The following is a 14,194-nucleotide window of genomic DNA, read 5'->3' as shown; positions in this document are numbered from 1 at the left end:
CCAGGAGGAAAACGTTGAACCCTGGCACTAGGAAGCCACTTCCAAACTGAGGACCAGAAAAAGTAGGATCAGCTCAGGAGAGCTCAGGTTCTTAGCCCAGGGAGAGGCAGGGGAGATAGCGACATCATGACAAGGTTGTCATCTCAGGTCCTCACTGCCTGGGCTTGCCCCTGCAGTGCAGCTCAATGGGATGTTCCGCAGTACTCTGTCACTGTCTAGAGATAAGCCTACAGGAAAGATGGCTCAGAAAGGGCCCCAGAGCTGGGGAACACCTCCCCACAGATAAAACATGGTTGTTGGAACTGCTGGAGCAGGTGAATTTTGAGGAACAGTGCATGGGGGCAAAGTTGTGGTGGAAATCGCATGCAACCAGGTACGGAAGGCAGCAGGGCCAACTAATGAAGTCAACCAAGAAGAGGAACAAGGAAGCAAGTCTTTTTATAGCTGGAAATCACACACTTCAGAGGATTATATCCTCTAGGAAGAAGGAAATATTCTAACTAACTTTGATTTTATTTTTAACTTTACCATTATTTTAGTGAACAACTGTTTAATGAAGCCAGATATGGGGGATCCAGGTATAAGAGCCATATCACAGGTCTAACATTTCTCATGTAACACTTGTAATGCCAGGACAGTCAAGTGCTAAGTTATGGAGAAATGAGATTAAAGTCCGACTCTGCACGTTACATGTTATAAGCATCCTGTATCTCAGGGGCAGAGTACTTGGCTTTGCCTTGCGACCTCCGTTACAATGGTAAACCTATGCAAGGCATTGTAAAGATAAAAGAGAAGGTCCAGGATGAAGGAGGTGGTACACAGCACTAAGCATCAGTGCTATGCACACCCAAAATCCATGCACTCTAGAGAGAGAAAGTGGTGACAGATTATTAAGCGTGAAGTGAAGGAGATGGGATTGGGCATGAAACCATAAAGTAAAGCAGGAATTCAATTTCAGGACTGTCAAAGTCACTTGTGGCACTGGGTGCATTCACCTGAGGAAGGATGCTGTTTTCAAGGAAGAGCCCGGTGAAAACCTGATGATGAATAGGGCACAGCTGAGACCTCCCCACTCCCTTCAGCCAGCAACACCAGTGCTACCACTACCAGCAATGGCAAATGGTCCCCGAGGCTGCCAGGGCTTAGCCAACAAGGCTTGCAGCAGAGCACAAACCTTCCCTACGTGAGCATGAGACACATCTCCAAAACACTTATTGAGGGCACAGAGTAGAAAGCACCCAAGCTCGCTGCAGAAGAACCCACCAGCAGAGACCTGTAGATAGACCCTCAAATGTGTAGTGGACACTTCACAATATCTTCCTACAAGAGAACTTGATTCAAGGCGCACATGGAGATTAAACACTGATTTCAAAAACCTGTGGTGAAAATTAAGTCTTTAGTCTATCCACTACAGCAAAACACAGCCAAGAACAAAGCAACAGATGAAGGAATGGCCACATGCCCAGAGCACTCCACCGTGTATCCAGAGGAGTACACAAAATGTCCTTGAATATCTAGCCTGCGTGTGCACCATTAGGACTTCTCAATTAACAAGTCTTTCTGGCACTCGATGGGTCACTGGAGAAGCTCAAACGGCACTACCAGAGCAGACATCTGTGGAATAATAGCTGTCCCTAGAGGACTGGGAACAAATACAGCTGAGCACTGACACCCAGCTGATGTAAAACCTCTTATTCCAGGCTCTGTCTAATCTTCTGCTGCTCCCTCAAGAGTGTCCCATGCTAGTCCCTGCAAAGGGAACACAACTACTTACTTTCCTGAGCATCCCAATGTAAAACCTATATCTCAGAGACCAGCTTTCACGTAATCATCTGAGACCATAGCTGGTAGGTCTGATCCCATTGCTGCTGGGAGTGCAGACGCATTCTCCCTTTATTGACAAAAGCCCACTTCACCCTTCTTTAAGAGGAGACTGGGAGCTCTTACCTCCGAATCGTCCTTAGCAGGGTTGACCTGGCCTCATTGTGGAAGGTGATGATGACACTGGTGGATGGGAGGTCCTGGCGGTAGTGCAGTGTCGTACACCTGGAGAGGGACAAAGAGGAAAAGGATGCATGAATCCTTTCCGAAGGAGTCCAGAACCTGCCAGGTAAATCACTGAGGCTTGAAGCAGCAAGGAGCTTAGCTGTCATTAACAGGAAGGGAAGAGAAAGGAGGCACTCAGCTTGCAGCCCTTTAATGTTGCTTCCCAGCTAGCATACCTTCCTGGTGCCACCAGCCACCCCACCAAGAGGCAGTGGGAAGATAAAGGTCCTCCTTTTTCATATTATCAAGGGCAATGCCACCTTAAGCAGATACTCCCCACTGACATTAGCAGAATGGGATCAGAAATGGGCCCTTCATGGCAAAAGTCAGGCATGGGTGATGTGCTTGCAAAAGGCCAGCTGCCTTGGTGGGTTTGTGAGCTTCCTGGGGCTTTAGGTGTCATCCCAGATGTACTGGTTTAGTGTGATGAGGTTTTGCTTCTTAAACTGAGGCAGGGGCCTAAGCACCCACCCAGCTGGTGCCACCAGCAGAGCTGAGAGCATCATTGCAGCTCCAGCTCCAAGTCACCTCACTCTTGCCTCCCGAGGCAGCAACTTCCACTAGCTAGCTGCAAGGTGAGTCAAGTCCTGCTCCTAGACTGATTGTTTCCTTATTCATTCTGTCTTAATAGCACAACCTGACAACAGGGAAAATTGGCATTTAACACTTTCCAAGCCAGCCTGCAGAAGGTGAGAAACCACTGCTGCAGCCACAGCCCCTGCTGCCTCATTCCAAGAGGAAACATAGACTCTGTAATTACTTTGACCTTTAGATGATAAAATTTGTGGTTTTTAAAGATCAAAGCCAGCATAATCCTACCTCAGGAAATCCAGATACATCTCTTACAACTGTCCTGCTCTTTCCAGCTCCCTCTCAGTCCGTGCGATAGCCTTAAGATGACAGACCAGTGGCAGGAGGGCACCAGCCTGAGGAGCTCTCCATCCTAGCCATCATATCCCTTCCCATCCACATTCCACTTGCCTACTCTCATGTCACTGCCCAGGTGCTACCACTACCACCCTCAAGTGAAGCAGTGAAGAGGACTGAGAAACCCATCTTTCAACAAACTATCGCTTTTCTCCCCCGGAGCTCTGGACCACAGTATCTTCAAGGTGAAGTGATAATAGACAGAAACGTTAAGCTGGGGATGGAGAGGAGAAAGCAAGTAAGAGTAGCCAGATGTTGCTGGTTTATGACAGCAGCAAGGCACGTTGCACCTCAGAAATAACAAAATGCTTGAGGTATTCTTTTTAACAAGAATTTTTCACCTTTTCATTTTGAAATTGCATTTATGATTATTCACAAAGTGAACTTAATGAAAAGAAAGTGTGCAACAGGTGAAATGATTCCAAAGGTAAGAAAAAAATGACATCTGAGGTGGGACAAAATATTTGCAAGCTGAATCAGTTGCTGCTTTTCCTCACTGTTTCACTCAAAACCTTACCCAAATCCTGTCTCAACTTGACAAAGCAGATGTCTCACTACTACCTTGTACTTTCAGCATAGTTACCAACCCTAGAAATTCATTGCTGAACCAATTCTAATTCTAGGTGCATCCACAAAGGACACCAAAGTTGCACAGCTACTCCATATGCAGGAGGAAATTCAGTAACATTGCCCTGTGCGTCAACACCCTCATTCATCAAAGTTGCATCAGGGATGCTGTAAGTAGAGGGTTTCAGAATAACTAAGCAGCACCAGGTCATGCCCTGAGCTGCTCATCTGGGTCACTGTGCTCCCTTACATCATCTAATAACCAACTTCAACTGAGCTTTCCCAGCACAATATGATGAGAAAGAAGCTGCTGCTGCTCTGTGCCTTTTTTTTGCCACGCTCAGCCTCAGATCTCGCTTGCTTTGTGGAGCTGCAGGGACAGACTACAACAATTGCTCTCCCTGAGCTATTTATACACCATTATCTCCTAACTGTTCGCAGATGCGCATCCTTCCACCCACTTCCAGCGCAACATCAGCAGGGGTGTCTGTGGAGCAAACAAGGGAAGTTATTTCTGGAAAAGAATGAAAGAGGGTGGAAAATACAAAGCTATCAATACTTTACTTATGCTATTACAATAGTTAAGGAGCCAATAATTAAGGCTGTAGTGGATGTGTGCTGTATCACCCACCAGAAGGAGTGCTGGGGATACCGCTTGCTGGTTGCCATGAAGGCTCCTCATGTGCTTTTGGAAGTCTAGGTTTCTGTGCACCAGCTCAGCCTACCCAGGCGATGTACATGTGGGAAACACTGAGATGTCATGTATAAGCACCTCCAGAGCTGGGTCACTGGCTCTGCAACTCATTCATTTCTGTAGCATCCCAAAGGTGGGATCCATGACTGCACTGCTGCTACAGAGCAGGCAGGGACACGGCTGCCCCCACAAGCCTTATTCACCTCTGCAGCTAGCACTGCACCAGAAGTGGGACTCACCTCTCCTAAAACCAGCCCAAAATGGGTTAGGCTGAGCTGCTGCGTCTGCCAGGGCTCCTCCAGGGTCCCTATGCGGCCCTGGCTCTGCCCTTGACAAGGATTTTATCCCTGGGCCCATCTTTCAGGAGCTATCCCAAAGTTTCCTATAGTTGGTCCCCGAGTTTTTTTTTTTCCTTCCTCTCTCAGTGTAACTGCAGCTAAACATCCTGCCTCCCCAGAAGGCAGATTTCAGCTTAAGTTGTTGACTACAAGTGTTTTTTTGGCACTTGCTTGGGTAATAAAACCCACAGCTTGGAAAAGCATTAAATCCAGCATGTCCAGAATTATTTTGTGTGACAATTACATCTGGGGTAATTTCAATTTAATACCTCACTGCAAGTGAAAATTGCAGCATGCAGCCCTAAAATTGCTGTAATAATGAAAATAAACCCGCTAAGAGCTGCCTGTGCTACCTCAGGCTGTCACTGGATAAACATTTTGTGCTGGTTATGGGATTTCATAGGTCACCCAATTGCCAACAAGAAAGAGAACAAAAACAACACCCACAACGTTTTCAGGAAACCAATGAAATCATGGGTTGTTTTTTTTTTTTTAGATTGTTCAAAAAACCCCAAAAGTTAAAAAAAGGAATAACTGCACATTTGCAGTGCATTGAAATTCACTGGCTAAAGTCGTTTCAAGTTTCATGCTTGGAAAGCTTGCAGCAAGACAGGGGAGCAAGCTTAGCACAGCAAATGCTAGCAGGACTGCTGCTCTGCTGGCTCATAGCATCCAGGGAGGGCAAAAGAAGACAGAGCTTGGCTGGCCTGCCCTGAAGCTCCAGAGGGAGCATCCAGCCAAAGAGACAATTGTTCTGTCCTAGTGCAAGCCCAGAAGTCAAACTTCTCTCCAATGGGAAGTTTCACTTTTCTGTTTTAAGGTTATTCACCTTCAAATTTGAAATTGTTTCAGAATCAGGAAAGTGTGAAAGGAGCATTTTGGATGCAGACACCTTCAGAATCACCCTTGGAAAGTCCCATCCTGAACTGGCCACTTGCTGTACTCCCTCCAGGGTGGAAGGCACAGCACATCTCATCTCCTTGTTCCCAATAATCCTGACCTCAGGGATAAATTACTGCACACCCATTTGTTGGGACAGGGAGCAGACAGCCAGAGCCCTTCACCCATCATAGGAATCACAAAGCCCTCCCACAAAGTCCCAACCTTTGAACATTCCAGTGGCCTCCGAAGTCTGTCACTCTTATTTCTTGGGTTGCTTCTGCCTTTGTGCTCCTGTTCAGCAAGGGTGTAGCCCACCCCTGGTGGCCTCTGCACACAGCCATCCCTGCATCCCTATAGGTCCTCCTCATGGGGCAATGCACACCCATTCCTAGGGGATTTCAACCCATTTTACATTTAAAATGGCAGATTTAACTCCTAGTGCCCCTCACCAAAGCAAAGAAACACTGCTACGCAGCACAATGGCAATGACTAACAGTGTGAACAGAGATGGACCCTGCTCCTCAGCACCTCCTGGTCCACCCCGGGCTCATACAGACTGTTTTCTCCTTGACACCATCACATGCCCACAGAGTTGCACCATGTCTCCTGACACCCACCTCTCACACTCACCCTCCCCTGTGCCCCATTAGCTTCCTCCAAGAGATGATTATCCTCATCCCGCTCCTCCTGCCAGGCTTCTGCTCATTCCTTTTCTCTGCTTCAACAGCCACCACTTGCCAGCAGCTCTGCTTTGAATTTTTAACATTCTCCATGAAGTCCAAACTCTCCCTCAACACAGCTCACCACTTCCAACCCGCTCTCTGCACTTTTAGTTTGAACAGCCAGCCTCATCAGACAGAGATACAGCATCTTTAAGCTCCCTCCTGGCTCTTCCCTTCCCTGTGGAAATAAGTGTGGGAGCAGTCTTGTCACCACACATCTAAACCAAGAGTGTTTGGGTTGGTCTGCATGCTGTGCGCTCAGAGGGCTCTCCCTTTCACATCAGCTCAGAAGACAGGGACCTGCCATCGAGTTCAAACTTAAACAGAAGAGATTTAGGTTATGTATAAGGGAAAAGTTCTTTCCTGTGAGAGCGCTGAGGAGCTGGCACAGGGTGGCCAGAGAAGCTGTGGCTGCCCCATCCCTGGCAGTGTTCAAGGCCAGGTTGGACAGGGCTTGAAGCACCCTGCTCTAGTGGAAGGTGTCCCTGCCTGTGGCAGGGGGTTGGAACTGGATGAGCTTTAAGCTCCCTTCCAACCCAAACCAGTCTGGGATTCTGTAAGAGCTCCAACTGCATTGCACCAGCAGGTTGCCTGGGCTCTGCATGCCTGCAGATGCAGTATACACCTTGGTCATACGTCTCAGGATAACCTCTCAGGGTGACATAGCTCCCAGCCAGTGGGAAACCATTGTGCCTAAATGCTGTCTTTGAGCTGAAGCAAAATTACAGGTGACTTCCACGAAAATGCTCTAAAAATAGGGCCCCTGGGCATGTTGCAATTCAGAGCTGTAGAGCAATGTATGTGCCAGCTTGTATGGAAACTAATGCGTTCATGGAGCTTACTGCTGGACAGCACCTGACCTCTGGGTTACAGTCTGGCATTTATCCTAGCATTTTGCAGTTATCCATGCATTAAGCCCAATGACTTCTGTCTGACTGCAGAGTACCTTTCATAAAGTCATTACTTCATGCCCTCCAGGGATGGAAAACCTCAGGAGCACTGCTCATGTTACAGTCAATGCATCAGTCTTGTACAACAGTGTAAATGGGATACGACAGTTCAGTATTTGTGTGACTAGAGCACAGAGAGGGGTCAGTGGTCTTCTTCATGACATTCACCTCCCATTACAACCCTCAGCTCTTCTCAGCCAAGTTCTTCCTCAAGCCATCCCTCCTGCATGTTACCTCATGTCACTCAGCTCTCAGACACCTTCAAAGTCCTACTTTGTCTTCCCAAGCTTCCTAGTGGCCACCATCTCCTCCTCCTTCTTTGGGAATGCTTTGCCCCACCTCAGTCAGGATGAGGCTGCAAAACAGAGGGCTGACCATGGTCTGCCTTGCTGAACATCTCCAGTACCACTATGCACCACATGCACTGGCTGGCACTCAGGGCCATGCCAGGGGACAGATGTTAGCAGCAAATAGGCTGCTTGCACATCCTGCACTTGGGGCTGGGACAAAAACCTACTGAGAAAGCTCTGGGTTTTCCTCCATAACATCAAGAGCTTCAATGCTGACCACTCCACCAGGACACATCACAATCTGAATGTGAATGTCATAGCTCAGAGCACATACGTGACCTTTATAGCATGACAGGAAGAGCGGCGGCTGTAGAGATTGCCACCAGCTATAGGCCCTCTTGAGTCTATCCTGGTCCTGCAGTTCCACCTCAGCTGGCTGTGACCACAGGCAAGTGGGTGCTACCAAAACACCAAAAGGCCTAGAGCAAACTGAAGCTGAAAAACCAGCTGGAAGGTGGAGGACTCCGGAAAGCAGCTATAACAAAAGGAAGTAAGAAGGGATGAAGAGTCAGATGTCAGCAGGCGATGCCACATGATTTCAGGGGATGCCAGCTCAGGTTTGCCTTGCCAAAAGTGAAAAACTACCCTTGAGAAAGGTCAATAGGATTTCTCTGTGCTGGTCTGGCTTGTGCCTTGGGTTTGTGTTCCCAAAAAGGGACTGGAAAACCCTGAGGGTGGCATGCAATAGCCACAGCGCCTGCTGGGGCCGGGAGAATGGTGGCCATCAAAAGAGGAATCCCCTGTTGAGCAGATGACCTGGGGGTGTGCAAGGGCTTAAGCGAGGGTGAGGAGACACATCTGCAACAAATACTCAGTGGTGGTTAACATCAGAGCTAACAAGGAATTATTTAGCAGGCTTTAACTAGACGTAATTGTATAAAACTGTAAGGAATACCATCAGGAAAACACTGCCAGGGCACTGAACCATTTCTGGCTGTAGAGCAGGCTCCAAGAGGAACCTGTCCAAGTCCCCACCTCTCTCCTCCCCAGCACATGCTACCACAAAAATACCCGAAAACAGGCAAAAAAGAAAAGCCCTCCCAAGGGTAGAAGATGCAGCTGCTAATGAAAGAAGTCTTCTCAGCCTTCCATCGTCAATGTGCCACCATAAATGTGACGGTCACAGCTAGTGCTTGCCTGAAAGCTTCTGGAAATTGAAACAGTGCTATATTTGGCTAGTGCACAATTAGTATTTCCTCTAACTCACTGCTTCTTTCGGTCTCTTTCTTTCTTTTCCCTGCAAGATAGATATCTAAAAAATTAATCAAACAGCTAAATTCGAAGAAAGGGGGAAAAGCAAGACAGCAAAAATAACCCGACGTGCTGCTGCCTGCAAACCTCAAAACTGACATGATGATGCATTTATAATTCATTAAAGATTCGCTGGAGTTTTGTCTTTGAAAAAGGGGAGGGGAGGAAAAAAATGAACCTACTAAAAAGGAAGGAGAGAATAGCACGGCTGCATTTAAAAACAAGTTAAACCAGATTGTGTGTCTTGATTTTCAAAGCAGCTCATGAATAATTCAGTCTTCTAGGGCTCTCAACACAGACTCGGGGTCTGTCTTGCTTCTTGACTCCCCCCCTCCCCTTACTTCTTCAGAACTGAGGCAAAAAGAAAAGAGCCAAGAGGAGTAAAAAAATAAAGAGACAACAAAAAAATAATAATAATAAAAAAAGAACTTTCCCTGGTTTCAGTAGAATTTTAAAATGTGGCCAGATTTCTGATGCCAGTTTCACTGCAACCAGAGCTGGCAGCAAAGGTTTTCACGTGGCGAAAGTCAAAGCAAAATCTGGCACCTTGCACCTTCCTGGAAAGCCATCAATCCTTTATTAAAGGTCTTTAGAAACCAGGACAACCTAAAACTATATCTCAGAGGGTCAGAACCACGGATGTAAAGATTCAGTAGGGAGGATGCTTTCTGACCAGAGCTTCCTTTCACCATGTGGCAAATCAAAGCAGATAAAGTCCCCATCCCACAACACCTCCTTAGTCATAACTGGAGAAGCACAAACTCAACCCCACGCTGTGATAGCTCAAAAACACTAAAGCATGTAGGGATCTGCAGCTCTTACAGCAAAAATCCACCCAAATGGCCCCGAAATATTTTCTGTGATCACCCTCCTTTTGCTACAGTTGACGGAACAGGATTTTAAGGTGCTGAGTAGCTGAAAAAAAACCCTAGAATTTGATATAAAAAACAGTGGCATGGCCTTAATTATCAATAGTAGTGAGCCTTGGAGAATTAGTTCCATCACTTGCTAATGCTTGACTTTGAATTCAGCCTACACAAACATACTGGGTCGATAGAAATACCGAGAGACACACAAAAGTTAAACAAACAACTTCATTCTATCAGAATTACTTGGGGCAAGTTATCAAAGTAATCGATGGCACGTAATAGCTATGAGACAAGTGGTCAATACATTACAGTGGTCAAAGGCAGAGGGTGGCTCTAGCAGAGAGTGATCAATGGCACCCTTGGAATGCCGAAGCACTTGGTGATGAAGCGATGTCCATCATGAATCATCAGCAGGCCCCACCATGGTTGAAGTGGGCAAGGCATTGCTCCTTATGAAGGACACTGAGACAAGCAAGGCTTTCTCTTCCCTGTAAAAAGCCCAGGATCATCCCTGTGCATTATGGGGAAGGAGGCATATGGATTTTAAAGAGAAGACCCCATGCTTCCATGGATTGACCAGTGTTTGCCCACCTCGAGGGCCACAGCTGGGACTGTGGTCAATCCTTGTCTATCAGAGACCCCCATCCCTCCCTCCAACAGGAGGAAGCTCTCTCCTCAGCTCAGTGACTGCCATGGCCTTCCCACATCCTCCCACCAGTGGTTCCTGCAGCCGCTGACGCACGGTGCAGCATCACTTCCACTCCAGCACATCGTTTGTTCCAGAGGAGACCAATGTGCACTTTTCATCTGATACTCAAAATCACTTGCTTTTAAATACAGCCTGTCATCTCTAGGACTACAAGCAGCAAAAACATTTGAGATCTAAAGGGTTTTTTTTTTCTTTCCAGGATGAGAATAACAGATCCCTTTGGCCTTCATTTTTTTTGTATTTCGACTTTTAGATTCACTGAAAGCTTTGCTTTCAGTTTATCCTGAAGTTGTCATCTCCTGGCTTTTTCTTTTTCTTAAATAATCAAAGAACCAAAACACAGCCATTCATACAGCTCTGCTGAGCCCTGTTTGCCTGCACAGACCCCACATGCAGGGTCCAGAGACATGGCACTGACAACAGGGATGCAATCCAGGGTGTTTCCATCTTCAGCCTTTCAAACAAGAGCAGTGGTGCTGGTACCCAGCCATAGCTCACCTTGAGATGCAGTGGTTTGTCCTCAGGACACAGAAACTGGCAGGTCATTGTCTGGTATTAAATTCCAAGCCCTCCCTCCTCCCCATTGCCCATCATGACAGGGACATGCAAAAAGATCACCGTGCCACAGACAGATATCTGGGAAACCAGCTTTTATCTCCAGGTGAATGTGTCGCAAAAGTGGAGCTAATTAACTGGGGCTCTGGTTTTGAAAAAGGTTAATATTTTATCACATGTCTTCTGTCTTGAGGAATAATTAGGCCTGGCAGCACTAGCTCTGCTCTTTCCCAAGGGACTGAGCAAGAGACTGGAGACTGGAGAGAGACACGTGGTACTGATGGAGAGACAGCATCTCAACTCTGGGCTAGCAGTACATCTAACCAGCAGTTACTTCTCAACACTGACCTTCTGCAGAATATTAACGGAGGCAAAGCCCTGCTCCAAAGCCTGTGCCTGTTCTGCTTGTCCTATTCTATGTCCACAAGTACAGGGGATGCTTCAAACCAAGGCGCTGTGATTCAGCCAAGAGCTTCACAGCTCTGGCACCAGAGCACTACTCCAAGTCCCTGCTTCTCCCCAGACACCGCTGCCAGTGCCAGCTCTGAGGTGTTCTGTTCCCTTGTTGCACCACTGCCCTAGCCTACACAAGAGGGAAATCCCAAGGGCTCTCCTAACTCTTCCATCCCAACCACAAACCTGTTCTCATGAGGGTAACCAACTACTGAAGCGAATTCCCATAGGGACTGCACAGAAGAAGTCCCCAGTGCCTGCACAGCAGTTCTCGTCTTGGAGTACAACGCACAACACTCCACAAGGCTACCAACAATAAGGCTGGAATGCAGATGGAGGAATTGGAAAAGGGCAAGGAAAGGGTCATTTAAGATTGACCCAAAACTATTTTGTGCATGCATTTTTCTTGGAGAAACGCAATATACAGTTAGATGGGGAAATTCCAAAATGAAATCAAAACTGTCTCATGGTGAAACAAAACAGAAATAACTTAGTGAAGGAAACCTAACATGGGGCAGGGGAGTGGGGAGGGGGACAGGGAAGAAAGGGTGGGTGTGGAAGCATTTTCAGCTTTTTTTTCCTCTCTGAAACAGCAATTTTTGGCAAGAAAAACATTAGTCCAAACAAAATAAAGGTGTCCTCCAAGGAAGGGACAGCTGGGATGGAAGCCGTGTCTGCTCCTGACTCAGCTCCTAGGACTCTTCCTGGGAGGATGCCTGTGCCATGCAAATGATGTCCCTACCCACTAGGAAGAGGCACTGTGGAGCTGGGACAAGGAACAACTTGGAGAAATAAATCACAGCAGCAGGACATTTAATATTATACCATGTTGTTTGCTGGAACAGTCCAGAGTCACCAGGAGCCAGGCTCCAAGACACCAAGATCCAATGAGCTCCTCAGGTCCCCACACTGCCAATCCTCTTTGCTCTGCAGACACCTTTAAGCCAAGAGCACAGCTCAGGAATGGTTTCTGCTCACTGTGCAGACAGGTGCTATAACTCACCCTCCTCATACAGCTCTTTCAGATACAACTACCTTTGCCCTTCAGGAAAGAAATGAGTAATACAGCCACTCAACTGACACATCCTCCTGCATTCAAAACACCCGCCTGTACATTTCCATCAGCTTCTCATGTGGTCTAGCTCCCTCCTCAACTGCTTCCCAAGAGCTGCCTTCACCCTCCTCAATCAAGACAAGCAGGACAGGGGAGGATAGCATTGAAAACCCACTGCTGCAGAGCAAGCGCTGTCACATTTGCCATTCCCTACAGCATCCACACAACCTGCCCTGCTCCTGAAGAAACACCCTCCTCCCCCTGCCCCAGCATCACTTCTCAGTACCACTTTCAATGAAACCCCCTCACACTGCTTTTTCTCTACACAGCCACTCCAGATACAAAACTGCAGGGACTCACAGCACTTTGGATCCTGTCCCCTTGGTGACCATGAGCATCCAGAACCTGTGACTCCAGGGCAACCCAGGATCAGCTGAGTAAAAAGCAGAGCAGAGCCACTCTGCTGACAGGGTAAGGAAGACATAGGACCTCCAAAACCAACAGTGTGGGAGTCCTTTGACCTTGATGCAGTTACCCTGGTGGTAACAATCACCCATCGTCTCCATAAAGGAGGCGATGTTCACTGACTGGACCCACCGCCACCAGCTCCAGGGAGTGATTAAGCAGGGCTACAAGGGCAGAGCAGCATCACAGGCTGTCTCAGACATCAGAGCAAAATCTAGGGCTGGGTTGGGATCTCGGCACTTGGAAGTCTCTCTCCTCCCCAGGGAGGCTCAGGGATCACACTAAATCCCAGGACAAGCAACTGCAGAGCCAACATGGACCGTGGCAGGGGACCTGTCCCATCTGAGGAGGGAAGAACAGGCTCTTCAGGACAAGTGGATGTTGGTGTCACCGTCTGGCCATCACCCTATGACCTGAGGTCACCAAACATATCAGCATCACCCAAGCAGCAGCACAGATCCTTGCTTGTGACGCACATGGATGAAGGTTTTCAGTCACCTCAGCAGTCCTCCATCAGGGCGATAACACAGCAATACACAGATCTACTACTGACAACAATCAGTCCTGGAAAAGATGGCAGGCAGTAGGATTGGGAGGCTTTAGCAAACATGCTTCAATGTGCATTAACCCCTGCTCTCATTTAGATGTGCCCGTTATGAGTGCACAATTAGACCCATAGTGTCTGCAAGATAGGAGAGATGGGTAATGCAAGACTCAAGCAACTTCAAAGCCTGTTACACAGACACAGGCAACTGGGGGAGAAGAGCTATGACCTACGTGCGCTGCAATCGAGGTTGGTAAATTATGTCAGCTCTTACAAAATGCTGGGCCAAGCCAGAGAGGCAGGAGCCCCAGAGGGCTCAGTGGTTTCTGCAATGAGAGAAACCTGGGCTGATTTCATAGCTGACCCTGTTTCAAGCAGGAAGCTGCAGCAGAGACCTCCTGTGGTCCCTTCCAACTTGAATTATTCTCTGATTCTACAAAGTGCCTGTTTTTGATTAATAGCTGTCTTGCTTTCCTTGCTTAGCTGCCAACAACTGCAGATCTCAATACTCCTTGTTCTCTGTGCTACCTGAAAACAATCTCTCTGGGTTTTGATCGCATACCTGTTGCTTAAACCTCCTTGGAGTTTCAAATTCACCCAGAAGACTAAGTACAAAATGCCTCTGTGTGTGGCGAACACTCCAGATGGGCTGAATCTACAAAGTGCAGAACTGAGCTCTTTTGAGTGAAAGACTCGGATTTTGGCCCACCTATAGTCACAGATGGGTTAAGTTTAGCCAACAGGCACACAAAAGCCGGTGCTGGCCCAGAAGCAACAGGCAACAAACTGGCCATCAGAACCATGAGGTGTTGGTACAG

General features: G+C 47.6%; 1 protein-coding gene across 1 annotated transcript in view; it reads right to left on the bottom strand.

Moving 5' to 3' along the window:
• The window catches only part of GALNT14 (polypeptide N-acetylgalactosaminyltransferase 14), a 92,314-nt gene that overhangs the window by 36,167 nt on the left and 41,953 nt on the right, over nt 1-14,194 (bottom strand). The window contains exon 3 of the mRNA XM_057400051.1: nt 1,948-2,046. Coding sequence (XP_057256034.1) covers nt 1,948-2,046 — 99 coding nt within the window. The remainder of the gene's footprint in view (nt 1-1,947; nt 2,047-14,194) is intronic.

The sequence above is a fragment of the Pezoporus wallicus genome, unplaced genomic scaffold, assembly GCF_028554395.1.
Source record: "Pezoporus wallicus isolate ANWC-B61680 ecotype Strahan unplaced genomic scaffold, APGP_CSIRO_Pwel_v1 contig_7339, whole genome shotgun sequence".
Classification (NCBI taxonomy): domain Eukaryota; kingdom Metazoa; phylum Chordata; class Aves; order Psittaciformes; family Psittacidae; genus Pezoporus; species Pezoporus wallicus.
The sequence above is the reverse complement of the archived record's forward strand: the minus strand, read 5'-3'. Positions and strand labels throughout refer to the sequence as shown.